General features: G+C 47.2%; 3 protein-coding genes and 1 non-coding gene across 9 annotated transcripts in view; all 4 read right to left on the reverse strand.

The window, feature by feature from the left end:
* Positions 1-2,060: 2,060 nt before the first annotated feature.
* Positions 2,061-26,243, reverse strand: part of LOC135388107 (zinc finger CCCH domain-containing protein 18-like) — a 67,764-nt gene continuing 43,581 nt past the window's right edge. For 3 of the 4 annotated variants that reach the window (XM_064617432.1, XM_064617431.1, XM_064617430.1), the window contains 3 exons: positions 18,157-18,286; positions 18,032-18,083; positions 2,061-3,295 (listed from right to left, as the gene is read on the reverse strand). In XM_064617432.1, the coding sequence (XP_064473502.1) occupies positions 2,446-3,295; positions 18,032-18,083; positions 18,157-18,286 (1,032 nt within the window). In that variant the 3' untranslated portion in view covers positions 2,061-2,445. Of the gene's footprint in view, positions 3,296-12,365; positions 13,144-18,031; positions 18,084-18,156; positions 18,287-26,243 lie in introns of those variants that run through there. The other variant, XM_064617433.1, reaches the window with a different exon arrangement.
* On the reverse strand, positions 4,679-12,288 carry LOC135388110 (uncharacterized). 3 transcript variants are annotated; one of them, XM_064617446.1, is made up of 4 exons: positions 12,156-12,288; positions 8,856-9,146; positions 6,671-6,842; positions 4,679-5,797 (listed from the first exon to the last, which is right to left on the reverse strand). In XM_064617446.1, exons 1-4 carry the CDS (start codon positions 12,214-12,216, stop codon positions 4,882-4,884), a joined length of 1,440 nt encoding a protein of 479 aa, XP_064473516.1. In that variant the 5' UTR covers positions 12,217-12,288; the 3' UTR covers positions 4,679-4,881. The 3 variants fall into 3 exon arrangements, with proteins under 3 accessions (XP_064473516.1, XP_064473517.1, XP_064473518.1); XM_064617447.1 differs by lacking the exons at positions 8,856-9,146; positions 12,156-12,288 and adding an exon at positions 7,505-7,865; XM_064617448.1 differs by lacking the exons at positions 8,856-9,146; positions 12,156-12,288 and adding an exon at positions 6,952-7,221.
* Trnav-aac (transfer RNA valine (anticodon AAC)) lies at positions 11,148-11,220 on the reverse strand. The gene has a single exon. It is a non-coding gene; the product is annotated as a tRNA-Val (tRNA).
* Positions 19,624-20,420, reverse strand: LOC135387644 (uncharacterized). Its single transcript, XM_064616752.1, is given in 2 exon segments — positions 19,624-19,741; positions 19,743-20,420. Coding segments are annotated over 2 exon segments (756 nt in total). The 3' UTR covers positions 19,624-19,663.

Here is a 26,243-nt window from a genome sequence, read left to right on the forward strand (position 1 = left end):
AAAAAAAAAAGGACGGTGTGGAACTGACCCCAACTTTAAACATTGGGACTTCCCAGATAGCATTCAAAGTAATTCCGAAAGTAATTCAAAGTGCGTTATGCGTTACTTGTAAAAGTAATTCAATTACAGTTACAATTACATAAAACCTAATGTAATTCCGGAAGTAATGAATTACTAAGAGAGTAATTAATTACAGTAATTCAATTACTTGTTATTAATTACTTTACAGGTCTGTTTAGGAGCAAATGGCAGTGTTAGGGTGTAACATCCGGCATCAGGTTTCTAAGATGTTGGTAGACAAAGTGAAATCGAAACAGCGCGGGCGGAGAACACCGCGGTGTCCCAAAGCCATGTTCCTTCACAAAGGTCACGGGTGGCTTCTGTGTATTAATGGTACACACAAATGATGTAATGTTTTTAGTGGCTTTCGTCTCTTCATTCGCGTTCCCAGTTCACCGTAGAAAAAAACAAACAAAAAAACTTCATCCCAAGAGTTGAATCGTCTGAAAATCAATGTCGTAATCCTGTGCGCAATATGGTTTGTTATAACGACTTCGTTCGCGCGCTGGCTTCACATGCACTCCGAGAGAAACTCGTGCCCTTCAGGCCCCTGAAGGTAGAAGAGCCCGGTAACCAGCAATAGAAAGGGCTACCGGTAGAATGGAGCAGAACAAGGCCATACAACTAATGATATGTAAAGAATTTTAAAAACTATCTTACCAATTGAGAAGCCACATTTAAACGTGGCTTTCTTGTGACTTATTGATTTTTTTTACATAGTAGTTCCATTCTACCAAGTTGGCGGCGCTGTTGTACCGTCTGACGTCATTTGTTTGTAAACAGGTATAGTTTACGCTTTCCCCTCCTCCCCCCTCTTTTCTTGTGTAGAAATAATAATAATAATAATTCGGTTCTTTACGTCGCGAGACAATCGTGATCATGAGCGGAGTGTTCGGGGATTGCAATTTTGCCCACCAGGGGAACGTACGCCTAAATCTCGACACACCATATATTTAACGTCCCTGACAGAAGGCGGCGTGTCTGAACCCCAGATCTTGAAATCAACAGGCGGACACGCTATACACAGACTATGTCATCGAGGGCGGCAGGAATATTAACACGCGTCCATATATCCTTAAAGGTACTGTAAAGCAGCAGGCATACAATTTTATACTGCTGGCTCATTTGAGAGCCTGGGTGCTCAGTATACAAACGCCACAAATTTCGTTCAAATCCACCTCGTGGTTATTAGAAAATTCAGATTTAATATTACGGGGAACCCTGTGTCTAAGACCCGACACGAATTCCGCAGTTCCCCCTTGTAGGGCGGCGAACGTAAACATGCCAATAACAATGGGCTTGTACAGCGGCATCTGTGGACCGCTACCATCACCACGTCGGCTTGGCTGACGTGGTGCATTTTTGCGTGGGTGACTCTCATGGAGTTTCTGATGACAGTCTGTTACTCATTTCCACGATGTACCGGTATTCTTGCATTTTCAGATAATATATGTCAGGAACTATCTCGTTTGAACAAACTTTTCAAAGAAAGTTCATGAAGCCGGCTACTCAGTCCATGACTTAGCCGATACAAGGTTGGTGGTGGTGATAGGGCTTGCCGTTGTCGGCCTCACGTATGTGGGCAACGTCACGACTCACGCCCTGGGGGAATGTGCGTCCTGGGCAGACTTCTAAGGGAACTGTGCCGACATATGTCTGAAAGCGTCTGAGGAAAACCCAGGAAAAACCCCAGACAGCACAGCCGGCACCGGGGTTCGAACCCGGGTACCTCCCAGTCCCGATACAAGGTTGGGGACATGTAACACTGCTGCTCGACGAATAGGCGATTGTTTCCCACCAGGCGTCGCCCCTCGTCTTTTCACCGCAGTTTCAGTCGCGATTAAAAAATATTTAGAGTTTTCTGTCGCACATAAAATTTGCAGTGTCAATTTCTTTCGAAATAAGTTTTCAAATGCCGCTGCCAATATTAACAGCTTGCCTGCTGCTTTACAATACCTTTAAATGTCGCTTTCATTTCTTCAATGACACAACGTTTGTGGTGAACACGTTTTTTTTTATTATTATTTTCCATCCTTTTTGTTGGCACCGCCAAACAACCATGACAATGAGCGGAGTGGAAACTTGAACAGGCAGAGAGGGTAGTGAAAGGGAACGTCTTTCATCAGGGAAGATATATTAACAGAAGAGCGCCTCAAATGATGATCTCATTACTCACTGCAGACGTGTCTTCTGACTATAACAGTGGACATTCTTGCCACCGAAAAAAAAATAATAATAAGCACACAGAGAGGGAGACAGAATGTGTCCAGTGAGTGTGACGATGAATATGTACAATGATGTTCACTCAAAGAACCGATCGCCGCGAACACTTTCGGTACGACTGTTCCTCCAGACGATACGTACGAGCGAACGCGACCACCCGACTCATTGAAGAAGCTTCAGATCGTGCTTCATCTTCCTCATTTCCAACAAGAGCATTCTTCGTCGGACCATCTCCGTCTTCTGCTGTTCCACATAAAAATTCTTGTGCTCCAGAAGCAGAGCTGCCTTCGCCGCTGCTTTCTTCGTTTCCTCTTCAGACTTGGCCTTTTCCTGAAGGAAGAATTCAGCTTCAGCCTTAAACTTCTTCTTTTCTTCTTCGCACCTCTTCATCTCTTCGGCGAGCAGTAAGGTTTCGGCGACCACTTTGCGTTCGTCCGCTTCGAATTTCCTCAACTCCGCTTCGATCTTCCTCCGCTGCGCAAAGAGGATTTCTAATTCGACCTTAGCCTTGCGTTCTGTGGCGGACAGTGTGATCCACGGGGTGGCCGGACGCTTGCGGGATCTGTTGAATCCACCCGTCGTTGTGGTCTGCTCTAACGGGGGCCGAGTTGCATCTAATGAGGGCGCTGCGATCGCGGGTTGTGCTTCTGGTTCCGTAAGAGACGGAAGGTGCGCCGGTTCGCTCGTGGAAAACACTGGGTGAGGAGGAAGTATCGGGGCACTTTCACTGATTGCTTCGGGGAAAGTTACTAGCGGTGTTGACGTCACAGTCGCAGTCGGTGGTGACCTAGAAGGCTGTTGAAAGGATTCTTGCTCCATTTGTTCGTCTGTCACTTCTTCCTTGATCTGGATCGAGAGTAACTCCTGTGCTGACGATGGCGGATCAGCCAGGGAGCGGACCTCGCTGAGACGAAGCGAAGTGGCGTCTGCTGATGACGTACCTGATGTTGAAGGCATGGAAGGGTCCGTAGTGGTTGGAACGATGTATTCTTCCTGACTGTCTGCGTACATCCTGAAAAATAGTTAAAAAGCGTTCTGGGGGTTTAGTTATGAGGCTGGAAGATAGTGAACAGTTGATGGACGCAAGAAAAGCAGGTTGAGGTTGCAGAAAAAACATTTATGAAATATTGGTTTGGTTTGTCACGTGTCTACGTGCCCTGCGATCGAGGCGCGCGGTTTTTCTTTGGCACAAAAAACAAAACAAACACACGCACGCACAAAGCGTACCTTGTTGTGTATGCCTCGGTCGGGTGTTACTCAAAGTACACCACAACTTACCTCGGCCCTTAAAAGAATATTTTTAAAATTATGTAATTAATCTTATTTATTCAAGTAATTACGCGCAATTAAATCAGTTTGGTTCACTCACGCAGAGTGCTCACTCTTTTTTAAATCTTGATGCATGTGAGCGGACACATTTCGTATGTGTAATAAGACAAATAAAATGAACTTGGCTTACATCTCAACAAACATATTCACTAGCACACTAGCTATTCACACTAGCTATGTGTACGATTGTACTGCACGCACTTATATTATTTGTATCATTTTGTACGAACAGGTACCAACACTTTGACTACGAATTTGAGTCCCGGTTTCACCGATGCTGATTCACACTTCAACCGAGGTCAACGGTCCCTGAACTTAAATTTAACGCGGAGCTCTGCTTCACTAAAGGTAGTTTTAGTCAAGTATAGCTAGGATAGGAGTATAGTTAAGTAAATAGAGAGTCACTGAACCATCCATCGTGTCACCAACTAACATTTGTAAAAAGAGTAAGAGAGAGTGTGTAAAAGAGTAGAGAGAGAGAGAGTGTTCACCTTAAGTTTTAGCAACCCTTGATCATGGTTCAAAGTTAACTAGCGTTGGTGACACCGACACTGTGGCATGTTTCCATTGCAACATAGAAGATTCTACCCCACCGTCAGAGGTAATTCCGTGCAAGGTACAACAATGAAGCCGTACATCGAGCACCAACATCCCAGAACTGTCCAGGAAAGTAAGAGGTGATTTTTTAGTAATGTCTCGCTGAATTGGATTGGTGAATGTTCATAAACAAGTCTTAATGCGAGGTCGAAAGCCTATACGTGTATTGGGAACGTTGTGAATGTAGTCCCGAAAGTTTGGTAATGGGTACAGTGAAGATGGATGTGATCTAGATTCTCCAACTTGGTGGGTACCCCTCTCGCAAATGGTGTCGTAGCTGATGAAACTGGTGTATGTGCAATGTAATAAATAAATAAAATTTCTGCCACTTTTATTTCCGATATATACACATAATGGCTCTTGAACATATCATCATCATCATGAGGCATCTGTACATGCTTAGCCGTGCCACTCAAGACAATTGTGTCGTAGCTGATGAAACTGGTGTATGTGCAATGTAATAAATAAATGAAATTTCTGCCACTTTTATTTCCGATATATACACATAATGGCTCTTGAACATATCATCATCATCATCATCATAAGGCATCTGTACATGCTTAGCCGTGCCACTCAAGACAATGCTGCAAACAAATAGTCTCAAATATATAAACAACGACGACAATATCACAGACAAATACAGCACATTCTCCTGGGAGAAATGCAGTCTCATCACTTGGCTTCTTTCAGGTCCCGCTTCAATTTCCTGATTTCCAGAAGAAGAAGCCTCTGCCGTAGAACCTCCGTCTTCCGCTGCTCCACGAACCAACTTGCTTTAGCAGCCGCTTTCTTCTTCTCTTCCACGTAGTAGTCGGCTGCTGCCGCAGACTTCCGCCTCTCCTCCACGTAAAAGTCCCTCACAGCTTCCATCTTCCTCAGCTTTTCTTCCGACCTCTTCTTCTCTTGCGTCAGGAATTCAGACTCCAACCTCAACTTCTTTTTCTCCTCCTCAACCTTCTGCATCTTCTCCGTCATCAGCAACGTCTCGGTTACGAGCTTACGCTCATCAGCCTCTGACCTCCTGTGATCCGCTTCCACTTTTTTCCTCTCGGCTTGCAGAATGTCCAGCTCCATCTTCGATTTACGTTCGGAGAGGGAATGATTCCACGAAAGCATCATGCGCTTCTTTCCCTTGAAGACTTCCGACGGAGCCGACTCTGCCGGAGTGTCAGCAGCACTAGGATCCGTGGATAGTTGTTCGGACTGTTGGACAGTGTGTTGGATTACATCAAGACTAGGAAGGGGGGATTCTTGTGGGGGTGGGCTTATGGGATGAATCATCGGATTCTCGGTGACAGTAATATTTGGAGCAGGGGTTCCATGAAACATTGTAGGGTCACTCACGATGGCCTGTGTTACGTGAGTTGTAGGGCTTACTTGGAACTCAACGAATGCTGGAGAATGAGAAGAAGGGATGTGTTGAGTGCAGTCATCTTCCATTACTTCGTCCACAATTTCTTCCTTGATCTCGATGGGCGGTACAGCTGACGTTTCCGAGGTAGATGGTTCCGCGAGCGAACAAACGCCGCTGAGCATGAGCGATGAAGAAGAGGCATCAGGGTCTGGATGCTGGTTCTCTATGTAGGCACTGCAACATGAAAAAAATAACACTGATTGATTCGAAGATATCATGGATTGTCATAATGCTGACTGCACACTGAAAACACATGCTGCACACGAAGAGAAGAAATCTTCTGCGCTACATCCAACTTTCTCATTTGCTATAAGTATCTACCATGTGCAAATATACTTTCAACACCTCAGAAAGCAGCAATTTTCGAGGATTTAATGTGACAAACCTAAACCGGATTGCCTGGGAAACGATTCTAGGTTTGGATATCCAAAGCTCGAGTTTTATCGAAGTTTGATTGTGTGCATCATTTTATATGCAATGTCTCGGTTGCAGTCTTTATATGCAACAGCAGCGTCTCGAGATTCCCTTGAAGGTAGCTTCTTATGCAGAACAAGAGCTGCCCCACATCATAAAATCAATTCAGTAATGCCAGATTTATTCGAGAAATACAGATCCATCTCGAGAAAAGTTGAAATAAAATTTGAAAACTCAGCATCCTATGTAAACAACAACTATCATATTCATGCATGAATAAGCAAGAATTAAGTATATTCATATGCCTAATACAGTGCTGTGCACAAACTGGTGGAATAAACAATAACACTAGCGCTAAACGACGTGAAGATATCAACCATTTTCTAAAAAATATGTCGACACTACAGAAATTTTATGGCTTCCCAGTCACAACATTAATGACCCCGTAGGCGCCTGAGACTATTTTGGCTTTTTAGTCGGAGCTTAGGAGCAGTATTTTGTAACAGCAACAAGTTGCATTTTTGAATACCTCTATTACAAAGCATTACAAGGTTCAACATAAGCAACTGGAAAGTTTGCCCTGCACTCTCAGAGTGACCCCCACAACCACAGAAAGGTGCAAGAAGGACCTACGAGGGGGGCTGGTGGATATTGCTGAGGAACGATAGCTGCTTGAAGTGAATCCAACGCTCTGCATACGGCTCCAGGGATGCTGCGCCGCCTTCTTCCTTCCTCTTGCGTTCTACCTTCAGTTTTCGAGCGTAAGTGTCACGGAGGTTCTTCCATCTAGTCTGGATCTCGTTCTCTGCAAAGGGAAAGGTTCTTAATTATACCTCACATGCAAAAATTGAAGCGTGATTCATCACCAGGGACAGATTCCTACGTATCAGAGCTGCAGGACACAAATGTAATACCGGTATGTACATGGAAATCGAGGGAGTATGTAGGTGTTGACATGGTTCACAGTCATTTGTGGCGCTTCACAAGTGGGGAGGGGGTGCTGTGCCCTGGTACGGATACTTTGCTGACTATGCTTGTCATGGCAAAAGAAGAAGAGGAAAGCACAAATAGATAACAGATGATCGAACTCAGGCAGAAAAAAGAAAAAGAAAGCTCAAAGAAGCAAATTACAGCACTTAGCTAGGTGTATCTGTGTATGTTACAGTGGGTTAGGAACGTATGCTGTTTCAACAGCATACACGTACAAACACGAAGAAAAAGAAATAAAATGGCATCCAAAGTTAGGACCAATTTCTCTTTAGGCTGTCACTGTCACCGTGTGTCGTAGTGTTCATTCAAACTCCCACACATTTCATCACCAATATCATCGCCCTATCAAGTTACATCAAGCATGCATCCTTGCAAACCAGCAGCAGATTTTGGTGTCATGCTGACGCAACCCCAAAAACATGAAAAACAAAATGGCGTGGGCGCTGGCGAAACCTGGTGAGCGAGGGGAGCACTTACCAGGGGCATTTAAAATATACGCGATGTCGCTCCAATCGTTATTCTTCTTTACAAGATTCCTGTACTGACTACACTTTGGGTTCCAAATAGACGGCCTGTTTCGAACTTCATGTATGAGAATCTTGTTGAACGCGGACCGTTTTACGTACATCTTCGTCGGCACAAAAGGAGCTACGCGAATAGCAGCAACTGCAGAGACGTCGCTATAGCGACGGAGCGGTCGTCGCGACTATCGGCCGAATGGCGCATGCGTCCGTTCCAGTCAGGCGTTCACCCTCTCCTCCTCTTTCGTAACTTGAAAGGACATCCCCTCCTCATCAGCAGAGCTCGGCGAGTCTTTCTTTTCCTTTTTTTTTATATGTGTGCGCGAGCTGTATTTATATCTCCGTCCTGTGTCGTCGGAGCGGGCGGAAAGCGGTTGCGTAACTTCGTCGGCGTTTTTTCGCTTCGGTTTATGAAATGTGATTCGGAAAGAGAACGACGTACTTGCGGCGTCCTTTCTGTGCGCCACGCTCAATGTATTGTCTCTTTCAAAATAAGAAAAGCGACAGGAATGCAAGTAGCCTATACCAAAGATTTTCACTTGGGGGAATATTTCTGTTGCTCCAAGACCGTTGTGTTGTAGCGGCAGCTAGCTTCGCGCCAATATTTATTTTTGAGCCCGTGTATTTCATGTGACTTGACGGTTGATTTAGCGGTGTGATCAACAAAGGCTGAGCGATTTGATGTGAAAAGCGAAGCTGCACATGGTTAGCACTAGAGGTGCGAGATATTGCTTGTTCTGTTGGGGGATGTAATGGTAGTTGCCGCCAATGTATCCACGAGATACTTTTCGACTTCAATTTTTTTTTATGTTGTAATGTAAACTAAATCTGGGTGCATGCTAGGGAAACGCCTGGTGAACATTAGCGCTGTTCAGAGTAGTGCAAAGGGCAACACCATATTTCTTGAGAGAGAGGGAAAGACACCTCGTTCCAATTTGCTCATCTAAATGTTGCACGACATAGTCGAATATAAACCAACAATAAAACCGATACAGCACTGCATATTACGACGTGCAACGCACAGCCCCCGCGATCAGCCAAATTTGAAAACCTGTTCGTGGATATCGTAAAAGCTGTGCCACGGGAAACTTTCCAGCATACCTGCTTACTAAGCATGCGGAGGTGGATCATGGAGTCATGGAAGCATTAAACGTGGAAAATGAAAATGGCAGAAGAAGCTGTGTCTGTCATCTTCGCGTGTTTGTGCACTCTTGACACGGTCTCAGAGAGAAGCGCGAACAATGGCGCGAATAAATTCTTGTTGTTAGATGTCCAAGTGTAGAGCACGACAACATAGAAATGCTTACCTCCATCAACCAGTGGCTCCTTGAGTCGGATGTGGCGTTGCGAGTTGAGATGTTCAGCAATTCTCAGCGCACCTTTTCCGCTTGTTACGTTTACTGTTGTACGGCAGATCTTGCAAACGACGACATCTGTATCGGGACCCCAAGGCGACGCGAACATCTCGAAATCCGGATATTCCCTGACGTAGTCGCAGGGCATCTTTCGCATACGTCCCATCTTATTGACATTCACGTTGCAACGAATAGCTGCCTCTTCGAGAACACAATTTGATGGCATCTGTGCTCCCCTTTCCACTTTGGGGAGGAAGGAAAGCGTGACTCACAGAAAAAGGAAAACCCTAGGTCTGGACGTCTTCCAAATAGATCTTGGAAAGGTCCGCCGCATTATAGGATGCTTGGCGCATTGTTATGTGATAGACAGCTGCACAGTGGATTTAGGTCAAAAGATCCACACTTTTGCAGAACACAACACACAGCACAGCACGAAGCCGACCACGTCAACGAATCATCAGGGGCATGGCTTCTCTTGCCGAGCTGATGGTTACTGGAACCCCCACAGAGCGGAGTTTTTCGGATAAATCCGGATCGCTTTAAACTGTACCGGACTATGTTTCTCCGGTATTTTCGAAATATTTTATTGTAGGTTCAATAGTTTGATTTTATTGCTTTATTAATGGTCAGTGAAGCCGCGATTACTACGAAAATGTTCTTTTTGCGCGTATGTCGCTTCACAGCAATCGCTTTTCCACGGAAGTTCGTGAGACTCAGTTGCAAAGAATAAAATGAAGAAAAATGCGAATTCTCAGAAAGTAATCAGCTACGAAGTAAACTCTTCGAATTTTCCAGAAAATCAACTCCGAAAACCCTGAACCCTCGCATTTTGAAACGGATATGATTTTCTGAGAAATCACGTCGGGTTCTCAATGAAAGATTGCACCGAATTTGGGATTTTTCTTAGAGCGGAAATAAATCAATAAACGAAATAAGAAGCGAAAATCTAAACCAAGTCAGGTGTTTGCGGCCATCCGATTCGAGCTTTCAAGAAACGCTTCTGAGAAGTTCCCTGGAGAAGCGCCATCTGAAAACTTCAAAATGGAAGTCAGAGCGTGGTTCTCTGGGAGCTTGTTGGGCTGTATATAAAGACCGGTAAAAACTAAACTTCCAGTCCTGAAAAGTTGGGGGACGGCAAAGGCATACCCGCACAATAACGGCATGTGAATATGTAATATAGGTTTGATGATGATACGACGATACACTGCTTTTCGGTATGTACTTTCGAATTCCAGAGGCGTCAATTTTTCCCTTGAACCGAAAACAATGCTACTTTTCGGCACGGCTCAAAAAGAAAAAAAAAAAAGCAGTTGTCGTCCAATTCTGGATTCCCCAAAATAGTTTTTTTAGGTATCTGCGTGGGCACGATCTGCGGCAAATCAGCAGCTATTCAAGATTAAATCTAGGTACCACTATCTGCAGGACACGTCTGTATCCAGCGGCGTAGCGTGAATTCCCAGCGCACGGGGCGAAACGCATATCGCGCCCCCAAACACGCACGCTTCGATTGCTTCACTTTGAAAAATAGCGCCGCTGTCTCAACGCACACGGCCTACTGCCGAAGCACACATGATGCAATTTTTACACCCGCGTGGAAAAAAACGAACCTCGCTTCAACCGCCCCGTCTTTGAAAGCGCCTATAGAAGATCGTTCCAACAGCGCCCTTTTTTCTTTTATTTCTTTTTTTTTTTCGAGTGATAAACAGTTTCACTGTTTTTAGTTCGAACTTTTGTTTTTCTCTCTGTCGATAATTTGCGCCCCAAGAAATCTTGCGCCCCTACGGCACCCCCCACGCTACGCAACTGTCTGTATCGCTTTGGATTATACACCTTAATCCACACAAACGTTGCGCAATATTCCAGATTCACCCATTGAGACTTATATTTGGGCCTCCAATTTGATCCTATCATAGTCACGAATCACACCGTGTATGTTTGTTAATATTTGTTGCTTTGCTTCTCTGTATGTGTCTTCAATGTGCTTATGTTGTTAAATTATCAGGCTAGATTTCTATATTATTTCATTGTAACTTTTTTTCATCTGTGTTGTTCATTGGCTTTCATTATTTTTATTATTGTTTCGTTACCCGCACAACGTTATATCTATCTGGCATTATCTTTGCGGTTACCGATGGAGACTGCGACACAGGCTTGTCCTTGTAGCCTTTTACAGCACAATGTCCTTTCTGGAAACGATTACATTAAACAAAAAAAAAAAAAAAAAAGGAAGAGAAAAAAAAATCCTGTGCCTGCCAGGGATCGAACCTGGGACCTTCCGCGTGTTAGGCGGATGTGATAACCACTACACCACAAGCACCGCTGAGTAATACGTGCCTAACCCAAGTCACGTCGAAACCGATAGTATCACGGTATGTATGATACCGCACTGAAAGTGGGTTGCTCCTATCTGGATGCACGATGAAAGACGCGTAGACTTTGTGGGTGACGAAAAACGTGTCTGTTTTCGTCGTCTCCCTGGTCCGGGGTAATCATGTAATCTCGGGGTAATCATCGCAATCAGGAGCAAGAACACACCCTCGGCCGCACCCAGGGCAGTGGTTTACCCTGGGGGTGTGTCAGGCTCTGCAGGGGAAGGGGTGTCTCTCATATTCGGGCGGGGGTATTTGGGGGGGGGGGGGTCTGGATAATTGACCAACCCAGCGTACGGTACTCAGCTTTTCGCGTTACGTTATCGGACGTCAGGAAACGTCACAAGTTTTGCGTCACGACGACATCCTGTGGCTAGTCCTTACTGATTGGTTACCATGAGGATGAACTCGTTTTCTGAGCGATGATTGGTCGCTTTCAAATTTGCGCGGGAGAGCTCACGCGACACCGCGTCGGCTTGTTCCATGGGCTGCTCGTGGCGTCTGTAGTTGCGAAAATATTCCAAAAGCCGGGAGATGACATAACGAAAGAAAGAGAGGACTCCGACTTAACGTAACAACGTCTTAACGTCTGTAGTGTCTAAAAGCGCGGGCCGGACCATGTCAGTGTTTCCCAAAGGTCGCAGCTTCCACGGAAGGTGTCTGCGCGGCATTTCTGCACGACTTCTTGGTGTAGAAACGATTTCAGTTCGAACGGCCTCGTTTTTCTGATACCCGGTCAATGACAGGCAAGTCCAGGGGCAGATCTAGTGTCGTAATTTCTGTGGTTACACAGCGTTTCAATTGAACTTGGCAGTGAAACGGTATGCACACGATGGAAACAGACCAATAAAAAGAGCGTATGCCGCACGATAAAATACCTTACGTGATAAACACAGCCAAGGGTTCGTCTTTTTTCTGTAACTCCCACTGCACACGAACACCATTGATACTCCCAGTTGAAATAACAGCGACTTCCGCGTCGCTACGCATTGTGGGCAGGCTTTGGCACGATTCTTTCTCTGCGTCTGAGAGTTATTAACCTATAGTACTTTGATATCTCCGAAATTATCTCTTACAAATCTCCTGCTCTTACTTATCTCTTGGCAAATGCGAAGGCAGCTCCGGATATCGGTATCCATAGCTCCGAGATAGTAGTGGTACTTCGTCGATCGCCAACGCAGGCCGGCATGTTCCACTAACTCGAAACGTTCGCACATGTTCCCCGGGGGACGTGGATTGCAGACTGTCCCCCGTAGCCATAGCCATAGCCATAGCCGAAGTTACCGGCCGTGTGTCGTTCTCGAACCAAGGCCCGTCGCAGACGCTGCAAACGGCTCCAAACGTGTTATTCGCGAACCCAGGTTTGAAATGGGAATCCGCACTCTGCGAACGTTGAACACAAACACGCTTCACAGCTTCTTCTTTAAAATGTTCAGATTTGCGCCTTCTTTTTTCTCGTTCCAACGCGGCTCGTCGTGCTTTCTGTTCGTCACTCATCTGGGCTCTTCTTCTTCTTTCCGCTTCTGCATGTCGAGCCTTGTCTTCTACGCTCATTTGGGATCTTCTCTGTCGGTCTCTCTGTGCCTGTTGTGCCCTCTGTTCTTCGGTCATCTGGGCTCTCCTTTCTCGTACCGCCGCTGCAATTCGAGCCTTAGCTTCTTTGCTCATCTGGGCACGGCGAGCTCTTCGCCTGTCTGCATCCCGCGCCTTCCTCGCAGCAATGTCTTCTGCACTAAGAACCTTCTTCGGCGGGGCCATCCTGGTGTCTTGTGCTTTCCACACTCCCGACGTGCATCACTACGCCTCGCGAGACACCCAACGTCGCGTCACGCCACCTTTGCAGCGCGCTCCTTCCGTGACTCACTGCGCCACGATATCTGGGACAGACGGCGCACGCACGCTATCCGATGCTTAAGTGCGCACACATACAGCTGTCCCTGTAAAAACGATGAAAGGCAGAAACAAGAAACAACAGCAAAAGATGGGAAGAAGCAAAGTAGAAAGGAGGTAAGCTTGCGAGATAAAGGCGTGCCACGTCATTCTCATACATACATAATCAAAAAAGAGACACGGCGCACGCACGCACGCCATCCGATGCTTAGCCAGCTGTCGCTGTAGAAACTGGTCCAGCGACGAAGCTTTTTGAGCTTTCCCGTACGATAGGCTTCGATGGCAGGTTCGAGCGTCTGGTCGCACCAAGATACTGACCGCTCCGCACACAAGCTAGTTATTTCCTGAACCTGTTGCGATACTTTATGGAAGGAGTTCGATCGAGAGGCGAATTTACTGAGGCTAAGGGCAGCCTCATGGTCAAAGCGCCGGCAGCTGGCTACACTGAGGAACGTGTAATACTTGACAAAATTCACACCCATGAGCATGCTCATGTACTCATGCTCAATGTGATGAATGAGTTAGGCATGAGTGAGCAAACAGAGAGCTGAGCAGGGGTCACAAGTACCGACCTCTGGTGCCAGCATGACCTCAAGGAACCTACTCTACACTGGGGTAACTGTGTAGAAGTGAGTGTGAGGTGAATTAAACGTCGTACAGGTAGCCAATGTTTGTCTCGTACATAACTGATCTTTTAATTGTGTAATTATGATTTATTTCTTTGTTTGTTTATTGTTTCGTCGCAAGATATCGCTCGAGGTATGCCGAATTCATTCAACTATATTCCCCGCAGATAACGCGTTGTGGGTTACCACTGATGCTTCCAAATCTCAGGTCCATGTAGGCAGGAGAGCTCCGACTCTCCAAGTGACTGTAATGCTTTCGAAACACAAGCGAAAAGCACCGTTTCGGGTGTGTGAGTGACTTAGCGGAAATTGAACAAAACCAGGAGCGTGATATATCCCCTTTTTCCATGTAACACCGCGCACACAGGGTTTCCATGCAGGAAAAAAAAAAAACACAGTTTTCACGAGTCGGACTTTGATGGTGATGCCAGGTAAGGGCGAAATTACCTTTGTGTAGTGGAGCAGCCTAGATCGTGCTTATCGTGCTGCTAAACAAACACAATCTTGAAAGTAATGTCATCAGCCAAGGTCATGCCGGAGACTCGGAGGTGGTGGGTTCGAATCCTGCCACCGGCCGTGCTGTCTCAGGTTTTCCCTGGATTTTCAGACGAATGTCGGCACAGTCCCCCACCCCCACCCCCGAAGCCGGCCCAGGACGCATACTAACCCCCCCCCCCCATCCTCAACTCCTTCCTGCTGTCCTCTCTCCATCTGTCCACATCTGTACGCCGCTAACATGGGATTAAAAAAGAAAATGTCCTATATAGCCAGCATAATTAGTGCACCCATTTTTTCCTATTACAACGCTCTGTAGCACCGCTGACACGGTCACGTGAGGTAGGAAGAACGTGTTTTTCGAGTGAAAGTCGAAGTCCATTTTCATCATTTGTATGCGTGTGTAGAAAAGGGGCCTCGCCTGGCTGTCCATCCCATCGACACGAATAACATTTCCTCTTTCTTATCCTCCTATAGCGGTTCCTAAATTTTCTTTGACCGATACATACTGGTATGATTGCAACAAAAATATTTTAAAAAGGGATAAGTCGACTTATCCCCTTATTGCATACAGAGGTTCAATTGTGGGGTGGCGTTGCGCGTTGACCCGACCGACGCAGACGGCAGCTGCTGGCTCTACTCCTTGCAATGAACGTCAGCCGAGGCAAGCTGGTCCTGTAATCACGATGTCAATCCCAGTGCCAATGCTGAAATGTCGAGCAGCACTGTCCGAGGCTATCCTTGGAAGACGGTCAAGTTCACACTCGCGGGCGCGGTACAGTATCCTATATAGGATATATACAATATCCTATAGATATCATATACATATATACAATATTCTGTACCCTGTACTGTATCCTGTTCGTGGACTTCAGGGCAAGGCTTGCGGAACCTCGGTTGAGAAACACTGGTTTAATGCGATAGATAATGCAACTAGTGAACGCAGTATATAATTGTACAGCGGATAAAATAAATAGGGATCATAATTTATCATTGATGCAAGCAAGTTGGTGGATGAACTCCATTAATTACGACTTTCCTGGTCTGCTTCGACGAATTTCCAGTAGAGACAACGCACTGTCAAATATTTAAATAATGTTGCGCAGATGTGCGTTGTCCAGTTACGAGAGCTGTTTTTAATTTATTTATTTATTGTGGAACTGTGAAGTGGGCGGCAGAGGATCTTCTCCGATCCTCCCATTTCTGCGAGCGATTAAAGCGGCTGTGTTTTGCTCTGCGCACAACTGCATAAAGACGCGCAAGAAAGTGGACAAACTACGTGATGATGAAACACAGAAAGAAAAGACTGATCATAAGGAGCATCCCCCCTACCACGGTCCCTTGATTTGCATTGCACATTGACAACTCCCGCTAAGGCCCAACCCAAATGTGGTTTTGGGGGAAGTTCTATCGTTGTTGTACTGCGAGTATGGAGACTGCAGCATCTGGCTCCTTACACAAAGCCCTTCTCTCCATCTTTCTTTCTCGCCCTCTCGGTCATCGCCCTATAAGTCACCCGAATGCGAACCCGGAAACAGAACCAGAACCAACCCACAAATAAAAAAAGAGGCTGCGCCGCTGAGGCAATGGCAGAGGGGACACCCACGTCATCCGATGGATGGGCTCCCGAAATGCAAAGGGGGGGGGGGGGGACGTCTGACGACACCCGTCGATACGACCGGATACAACATAGCGACAAGCGCACGCGCACAATAACCTAGGTACGATCACCCCTACTCTTATAATGCACTGTTCCACGCGAGTCGAGGAGGCCTTGAGAGAGGGATACGCCAGAAACCAGACAGACGACAGCGACGACAGCTTCGACCTTCTCACACTGCTGGCTGCTGGGCTTGAGTTGGAAAGAAGTTTCTCCTCTGCCTTCGGATTTTCTCTCGCCGTCCGAATCGAAGCCGCTTCCGTTTCTAGATTGTGCAGAATGCAACTGCAACGCAGTTGAGGTTGCCAGTTAGCAGACGACGCTTGTTTGCGCTCACGTACGATCGGCGCTTCTGCCTTCTGCGCTGTGTCAGTGCCTGCTTTGAAAGTGATCACTTGAAGCCCACATATGAGCATTGATTTTGTGGGCAGAGTGCTGCTCTTTTTCAGTGGCAGGATCAAGACGTTGGATAGCGCTTTGCGTATCGTTCTTGGACTCATCACTTACTCTCCCGTTTTTCTTTTTCTGTTGTATACAGGAAAGTTCTTCCCTGCCTTGCAAAAGTGCATCGTGCGCCCGTGTAATAGACCTGCAGTGTGGTTTGCATTGTTACGCAAGAGCTTACCGTTTCATCTCCCTAAACCCCCGGCAGTGTTCTTGAAACAATTTCGGCGAGAAATGTTCAAATTCTACGCATTCCTGTTATTTCGTCCAGCCATCCTGGTTTCGCGCCCCGTTCTAAAAGCCGTTTCACAGTTACTTTCCTTACACTATCCTGCTCCTTTCCTAATTTGAACATTTAACAAAATTTTTCTAACAGTAATTCTGGTCAATCCCATTAAAACTACGTAGAAACACGCTCTTGTCAACAGCACACCACAGCAGTCGTTACAGACAACATGGTACTGCCGGTAAGGGGCATGCATGGAAGGCAGAAATTGAGGCGGTTGAGCAGTTTTTATGGCAGCGCCATCTTCCACGAGACGTTGCAATCAAGAGTGGGTGCAAATCGCGACAACAGGTGGCGGGTTTTTCAGTAATTGCGCGCTGCCTTCGCGAAGAGTATGAAATATGCCGTAACTTAGTTACAAATGTTTCAGGTGTCCTGCAACTTTCAGGAATCTTATACAGAATTTTACGTCTCCAGTGAACACCTCCTCTTCGAAGAACGACCGAAAAGAACGAGTTTAAAAAAACACCATATTTCGGTCATATAACGACGTCCGTTCAAAACACGCCTAAAATATCTCCCTGTAGCGGGCTTCTCGTTATCATTATACAACACGATGAAAAAAGAAAGACACAGACAGGGCAGTCGTCTTTTGTTTTCGTCAGGCCTCGCGGCTCCCGACAACCGTAATGGAGCGAAACGTCATTTCGGCCTCATGGTATTGAAACTACGCCGCTAATCGGAAAACGGGCTCTGTGCCGGGCTAGCCCACAATAGCAGCTTTCCTATGGTGCCAATGTCTTCAAATCTGGCAAAGACGAGTGGCGCACCGTTGCTACGGAAAAGCCCGATTTTAAGGGAGGAATACAGAGGGCCATCCAAAATATTTTCAGTTTAAGACACCTGATGAAAGTATATGTTCCAGTTTGCCGAAGTGCGCAAAAGGTTTTGATGCATGCAGTTTTCTTTTTTTTTTTTAGAAAAGAAAAGAAGAAAACGTACACAAACACAGTCGCGCTCGTTCACTATCGATTCGCCTCCCGGGGTGTAACAAGGAGGAGGACGACTTATGACCGAATGGACATGGGAGGATTTCATTGTCTCGCCGGAGTTTTCCTCTGTGCAATGGGTCTTCCTGGTTCTGAACGGGTGACTTGCAGACAACATTCTGAACCAATCAGTGAGCGTCGGCGCAAGGTCGTAGGCTTGTACTTCTTTCCACCACCGATGCGCACGGTTGCTTTTTGCGGCGTACTTTAAATTCAATTTCTGCGATAATTATGACTTTGTGGGGCGAATTACTTCTCTTGGTACATTTTACTGGCCTACTTAACAGTTTTATAGAAAGAAAACAGGGTCTTAAAATGACTTCTGTACTGTGTGATGAGGCTAAATGCTATTAAACCTCGCGTCCTTACCCTTCCAGAGGCGCTATGACGAATGATCTGTCCGTCTCGCTATCTTCTGTTCCTAAAATACGTAGAAGCATATGTCAGGTAAAGCGAGTATGGCGTTCGCTGATGAGCAAGCATAGTATATATACCTTCGTCGCCTGCTGTGTCTTGAGAGTCGTCCAGCTCCCGAAGTGCGGCACGAGCTCCGAGGAGCGATTCCATCCGCTTAAAATGCTTCCACGATGATGGGACAGCTCTCTTTGATCCCTCACGACGCTCCTGGAAAACAAAGGGGTATTTTTCGTTACAATGCGCCAAATTACACTAATAGACCTCTCCCTCCCTGTTTGTAAATAAATGACGTCATAGTGTTCGACAGCGCCACCAATTTGGTAGAGTTGAACTACGCTCGAGCGAACAAGGTCGCGCTCGAAAGCCACCGTCTTGAGGGCATTACGATGGCCCATGCAAGGGACGCGACCTTCGGTTCTACTACTTTTCTTTCAATAGGAGGCAGCGAACAAGTGCCCATTCGTGGAACCCAGCCCTCCCCTTCCGATTTGTTTCGGTTTCAGTCTGTCTACCAACGTCATGATGACGTTTCTCGGGTAGAGGTCTATACCGTCCTCGGCAAAAGTCGCAGGCTAATGCCACGTGGGATAAAGCGAGAAGTCCCACATTTTCCGGTATAACACAGAGTTTATTCACTGACGTCATCCCTCCAGAGGCCGCTAGCTTCGACAAAGCGAAATCGCCGCCATGATGGAGATCCATCGAACTTGGGTTCCGGTTTTCTTTTCGCTCCCACATGCTATTCAGAGGTTTGTAAACGTTGATAACATGGAAGTTATACTTGAATATGGTTTATTTGTATGGTGAGTATACAAATAATACTCACACAGTACAATAACTTTGAAACACCAAATGTACGGTGAATGCGATGTGCGTGAAGATGGACAGTCAAAACTGGAGGTACCTACATTACGATGGCAAATCTGCTAGCGACAGTGGCGCTTTCCTGCGGATGACGTCATTTGAATACACCCTATTCGCGCCGCGATCGGATGGTGTCGGCGCGCTGCGGAGAAACGATGAACTACCGTACAGTGTGGATAGCTTCCTCGCGCAGTTTGCTTTTACACGTTTATTCTGCGTTCAGTGCAGTAGATGGAGCATTGGAGAACCGGACAGTATCGTACCTTTGCGCCACAAGTGATCTTCCGGTGAATATACACAAAAGCTACGGGAAAGAACCATCAACTCCGAACATCGGCCGGCGTGCTATCCACACTAGAAACGTGACAGTGTCGCCCCCTATAAGTCGATCTCGCAGCGGATACGAGCGAACAGAAGCGACGGGGTAGCGGCGGGGTACGAAGTGGGTCCTACCAAGAAACATACGGGACGACGTGTGGGTGTCAGTGATCGTGAATACGTTTCAGAAGGCAAGCGTCGTTGACATGGGAGTCTGTCGTGACACTGACTCTGCGTTGAAGTGGCATTCCATGGATTCGAGTATAAATGTTGCGTCTGGTAATGACGTAATAAAAGAAAAATAGTGGACGGTTACGACTCGTATAACGCGAAATTCAGCGTCAGCTGTGCGGGTGGTGGCAAATTTATTTAAGCGTGATGAGCTTACACGATGAGCCACGTTTATAGAACCGGGCCTTTGATGCCATACTGGCCACCTCCACGCATGAGGCGTCGAATTTGCGAGAAGAGTATGCGTGGGTGCAACCAGTCTCTCGCTTACCAAGTTTAGTGGCGGCAAGCCAGCGGCGTTCGCTGGATAGCAATATCCATTCGAAGTCGAGAGGTTGGGCATCTTGTTGTTAGCGAGGGATTGGAGACACGTGGCGCACACACGGAATGTTGAAAGGTCTTCGCCGGGGAATATCTCTTGGAGCACAAAGTGACAGGCGGCAGGAATTAGGGAAAGGTCATTTCTACGCCACAATCTGTCACACACAGAACACCCGAAGCCAAAGGGGTTGTCGAGGAACACTCGCTTGAAGGGCTTCGTTGCTCCCTCTGCCTTGAGTAGCCGTTCGCGCCGCTTCGCTTCGGCTTCAGCGGCACGTACCGCAGGATCTTGCCGACGACGACGCTTCGCCGCTGCCTCGGCAGCTCGTACTGCAGGGTCTTGCCGCTGAAGACGCCTCGCTTCAGCCTCGGCAGCCCGTACTGCGGGATCCTGACGTCGCTCACGCTTCGCTGCTGCTTCGGCAGCACGAACCGTTTCATCGTCACGCCGACGCTTCTTCCTGGCTTGCACGGCGGGATGCGCCTGGTTTGCGCCAACCTCTGACTTCTGCCGTGCAAGGCGTTTGCGCTCCCTGTCTTTCTCTCGGCGCTTGGCCTGCGCGACGGCCACTTGTTCGGGTGTTTTCACAGTCTTGGGGCGACCCATCCTAGCGGTGGCACACCAGGAGCCTCGCACACAGGGTTTTAAACAGCGTGAATGGGTTCTCACGTTTCGGGCTTTTATCATGTATGCTTTCGGCTATATACTAAAAATCCGATGACACCACGGATAGCGGTTGTAAAGCGGTGCGGTTTGCCTCTTTACTCCCAACATGTCGCCACCGCCGCCGACGCGATCTCGAGAAAGTCTGCACTATACGGCTGACGCTGTAAAACTGGCGTACTTTGGTTTTTATCGCATTTTCCATCGATAGCGGTTGTAAACCGGCCAGGTCCTCCTCCTTACTCGCAGCGCTGAGCGCACATGCGATAAGAGTTTTGTGCGGACATATGCGAATGCCGGCGACGCCTATTGGGGCGCTGCTGCCCGTTCCCCTGGCGGAGAAACTGCGCAAATGTCTCGGGAGACGTTCAGTGCTAGCAGACGACACTGCGCCCGTTTGCATTGACATTTATTGCAAGCGTTCTCGTAGGATTGCTTCGTATTTCCAGTTTTCGAGCAGATGCTTCTTCGTTGGGGTGAAACATGTGTAACTTTTACCACATAACTCACGTGTCGTTGTTGGCATTCAGGCAAACCGCCTCAATAGCTTGACATGTAGCGGGCTGCAACTCGGCCGACGTTTCTCCATTGTCAAAACTTCTGAACCTATGAAAAATTGTTTCTTATCGTCACAGCAAACGTCAACGCACACGTGACCTTTAAGATGGCCGCGCCCGTTATCGGCGGCCAACCCGTTTGTTGTTTCTACACGACGTTTTGGACGTCTTTGGACCACATAAATTATTATTATCCGATAATCTTGCAGTAAAACCTACAGTTTTGTACATAAGGCCTCGTACTGTTCATGACTTCCATGTCGCGGAAGAAGCACCGAATAGTTTACGCTGGCGAAATACGTTCATCTCTTGGCTCTATGCAGGCGGGAACAGTGATTTTACCAGGATTTTCTTCTAGGGGAGGGGGGGATGCGACATAATACGGGACGGTGTCACATTAGGTCACAACCAAGTGACCACATCCTATGACGTCACGTATGATGTGACCCAGTGGCTTTTCCCAGGATTTCCGTTTTGGGGGAATCGGGGGGAGGGGGAGCGGTGCTGGGAAAATCACTGGACGGGAATATGTCGGCAAGCAGTATAATGACATGTAAACAAAGTCACATGACCTCAGCATGACATTTTCTATGACGTGTGACCAGAACGAGGTGGCGGTTTTCCAAGATGTACCCGCTTGAGGGTAGTTACAAAAATGGCGGATTTATGTCACCGCTGTGGCCCGAACGCCGTTGATTTCAGCTGAAATAATTTCCAGAATGTCACTGCGTGCAGCGAGAAGCATCTTGACCCGTTTTTTCACGAGACACGGTGACGAGCGAACATGGTAGTTGGATCACTCCTTGTGGATTTGCCCGTCTCTCAATGCAGCAGCCGCGTACGACTCCCAGCATGGTTGCTGTTGCCTCTCGTATGGCGGCGCGGCACACCGCCTATACAGCGGACGCTGTGAAAAGTACTCGCACTTCACGCACTGACTTTGATTACTGCGGACAGTAGCGGTGATGTAGACTTTACAGGTTGTGTGCATCAACAGCGCCGGTATTTTCACCGCCGCAAATTTCACACAGCGAAAAATATGGAACCTTACAAAACCTATTCTTCCTCTACTACTCGAGGAGGCCAATACCGGTGTGTTGCTATCTGATCTAACATATGTGTGTCTGGTCTAACAAGGCACCATTTCGTCCAACGAACGACATCGCAAAAAAGTGTCGTCTGCTAAGGTCATGGTCTGCTACGATAGTTTGCAGAGGTCGCATGTAGTCCGTTGTTTAAAGTCCTGAAGTACAACCTGCATTCATGTAATGCATGCTTTTTCTGAACGTGCCTGGTGGCGAGCATGGAAGTGACCCCCAAAATATATTTGTTTTTCGCTGCGACGTCTTCTGCAACGAATAAAATGAGCTCCTGCGAAAGAACGATGAGCACAGGAAGCCCACAGAGCGCGCGCAAGGCTCTTTTCCGCACACATTTAGAAAACCCTCTCCACATCCAAAGAGCGTGAAGACGTCGTGACGTATCACGGACTCCGGCACGTGACCAGTGACGTCCAAGGGCACAGCTCAAGCATGTACAAGCGGCGCGTGAGCCGAGAAGAAAAAACAAAGAACAAATACCCTGAGCAGTTTGTACGTCCGCGACTGCTTTCTCCGACTGTCTTTTGTAACTTTTATTGAGCAGCGACAGTACGCCGCAGAGCGAAAATATTGTGCATGGTGACTCCATGTGGACAGCTTCATAGATGAAGCAGGGTGTCGAGGTCATGTTAAATGTCATTTTCCATGTTCCTTTAAACTCTTAATACGTGTACGTCACCAAGAATAGGCAGGATGCATATCGAGCAGGAGGGAGGACTCGAAACAGCAGACGTTATTGCAAATGCGCTCGACCATCGTGTCAACGACACGCAGCTACCGTGCAAGCCTTCGCAGGGGGAAAAATTCCAAAAGCACAAGTAGCATTCAGAGTATCTTGTAAGAACCAGTGTCAGGGGAGGCGTGGGCACAAAGGTTTATTATGGCTACAGAGGTACATGTTCCCATAGAGATCGCTGCCATATAGGTGTTCATTCTTACCGTGATACCCGCCGCTTTTAAAGCCTGATGATGTTGCCATTTATGCCGCAGGCGTTCTCTGGCCTTTGCAACCAGAAGATCGGTGGTGTTTGGCGGATGGTTGTGGGTCCCTGTATTTTGATGAAGAGCATCAGTTGGAAACAGAATGGAACTCTATAATGAAACTGTCGAAATCGAGTATTCCGCTTTTAAACGGTCGAAGAGTTTGTTGAACAGTATCTGGTGACTATCAATGTTTTAAGCAAACGACTTTGCCTGGGCCACAAGCTACGCAACACAGAGTAACAAAATATTATTTAAAAACGTAATTCTACACAAGTGAATGATCGATGTGTTCCTTAACGTATTTCCCTAAAAAGTCCTCGAATATATAATCAGATTTCCGTGTGGTTTTTATGCTATTTCAGTGTGCCTGCTTTCTCTTTCTATTCAAGGCCGCCCTCGTAGAACTCATTATCCGGCTTCCGATTTCCGACTTGCTTGCGGCCTTGAGTTTACTCAATGACGTCACCCCTCCAGAGGGCGCTAGCAACGCCACCTAGATCGAGAAAACCTGCTCACTCATCGACGTGACGTAACAACTAAGAGTCAGCCAATCAGGATCGTGTTTTCAGGGGCCGTAGCCAATCACGAACGTGCTTTCAGCAGTCGTAGCCATGGTGACGAACCGCCGTCGTATGCGACTAGTGATTGAATGTCCCCGCGTACAAAATGTGGAAAACTTTAAAATAAGGCGCAAAACGGTCCCATATCTTTCTCAAAAGCGTGTTACACATTTTGTCTACAGATTTAAGTCTGCAGGTTTAAAGTTAGGTGCAATCATTTGCGAATTCTGGAATTCGCAAGACGGGGAATGACAGCAGTCGCAGACGATTTCTGAGTTTATATGTCCACGTAGCGAAGGGGGGAGAGGAGGCAATAAGCAGGCGTTCTGCATCTAGGTGGCGTTGGTACCATAGCTTCGAAAAAGGCGAACTCGCCGCCATGAAGTAGGTCCCCCGAAGTTTGGCTCCGGTTTTCGTTCACTTTCACGTGCTATTTAGAGGACTATATCAACGTTGAAAAATGGAAATTACTTAGATTTCGGTACAAATAATGTTGAGACAGTAGTATAACTTCGAAACACCAAATGTACGGTGGGTGCGCATGTGGGTAACAGCGAAACCTGACGACCTAGATTATACGAAGGCAGAAAAATAGGCGATGTCAAGTTGGCGGTGGTGAGTAAATCAAAGTGATATTAAACGGTAGGAGCAACTTATTTATTTACGCATGGTAACGAGACTTTCGTGCACGAGACTGCACTTCTTCAGGTTACAAAAATATAAACATGGTACAGGAAGATATATACAGCTGACGGGGGAGTTTTGGCATGAGAGGGTAACAGGCACGAAAGTATCGTGTAAATAAATAAGTTGCTCCTACCGTCACTCTTTGACCTAGATTATGGTGTCAAATCTGCTAGTGGCGCTCCCCTGCGGCTGACGTCATGTGAATAAACCCTGTATTCCGTTATTTGCTGCCCTCTGAGAGAGAGAGAGAGGGAGAGGGAGGGGGGGGTCATTCCTTCTTGCACTGCAATGAGATTTGAGAAAAGATTTGAGAACCATCTGATTTGAGATTGCGTGCATTTAGACCCTTTCGAGACTAAATACCCCAAAAGTCTAAACGAAGTCTAGCCACAACAAGCCAAAACAAAGCCATCTGCGTCAGGGGATTAACATTTGGATTAACTGCATCCAGGCAACTACAGCTGTAATTAACCCCCCCCGGTTTACTACTTTTTTTTTTCTTCTTCTTTTTCTTAGAGTGCGACAGTTTTCGTAGAGTTATACACCTCAAAATACCCCATAACCTCTAGAACAGTCACTTGTACACCCCAACTTGTCGAATAGCACATTTACCCGAAGCAACTTACCGAAGTCGCCGCGTTACGAGTCGGGGATAACCTACCACCACAAAAACGACTAGAGTTACATCAGATACGAGCGACTCCAACTTTGTGGAACGTATTCTCGGGGAAGCCCCCCCCCCCCCCCCCCCCCTCGGCGCCCCCCTATAGGGGGGAAGTCCCTCTTCACCCCGCTCGCCGGGAAACCTCATCGGCAAAGAAAGCGAAGCTCACCATTTTCGCTGACTAGCGTCGAATGTCTGGTAGCCAGAGTCGACCTGCAGGCGATGGACCAGTATTTCGCGCAACGCCAGATTTTGATGTCGTTCGCGTTCCTTCGATGTAAGACGAATTTGTAACCGTTCATATGCAGGGCTTCCTTGCCCTTCTGCGTTGCCACGAACTCCATGGCGAAGCTGCTGCTTTCACCCGCACACAAAAGAATCCCCCGACGCCGGGAATGCCGGGAAAGGGAATCTGGGCAGGTTATTTTCAGCCCCGCGCGAGAGAGGGAGGGCGAATCGGCCGCATGAAGGAGTGAGAGCAGGTCATTTCGGGAGAATGGCGCCGCGTTGCTTCTTGCGCGCGCGATTGCGATTTTTGAATCTGCTTCGGCGTGCTTTGGAAGGAATGTACTTTAGCTGTCAGGAGTTACAAAGCGCGGATTGCTGTGTTGTTTACTCGCGTAGCCATTGCAGTGAGTGTAAAAAATAGGTAATTTGAGTACACTTGCAGTATCGAGTGTACTACGCCAAAGAGTGCGCCAATCGTGGACGTGCTCTCGGCGGCCGTAGCTACGGAAACGGGCCGTCACTAGCCGCTTGGGCAGCCAATGAAAGCCTGCGTTTGAAATCCGTCATCTGCGGTGATTTGCTGGAGTAGGCAGACGACATTGCGACCCTTTTTTGTCCACGTTGCGGAGGAGTTAGAAGTACCTCTAGTCGTGCTCAACTTAAGAAGGAAAAGAAATGTAGTCCGTCAACTCTCAAAATATTACTCCGCCGCATATTACTCCGCCAGCCACGGCTGGACATAGAGGCCACGCTCGCTCCTTCGCGAGATAATGTAATCCATCATACTGACTCCGCTTCCGTATTGGCTGCTGAGACTGGTCACGTGACACTGCGCTGCGTGGTGGCGCTTCAGTATCTCTCTCGGCGCGCTAATGCGTCTCTCCAAGTGTGTATGTAGTTCCTTAAATTAGATTTAGATTAGTAGGGGATTAGTTTCTTAGATTAGATTAAGGATTATATTAGATTTAGGCTAGACTTCTGTTCCT

Source organism: Ornithodoros turicata, chromosome 3 (genome assembly GCF_037126465.1).
Source record: "Ornithodoros turicata isolate Travis chromosome 3, ASM3712646v1, whole genome shotgun sequence".
In the NCBI taxonomy this organism is placed as follows: Eukaryota; Metazoa; Arthropoda; class Arachnida; order Ixodida; family Argasidae; genus Ornithodoros; species Ornithodoros turicata.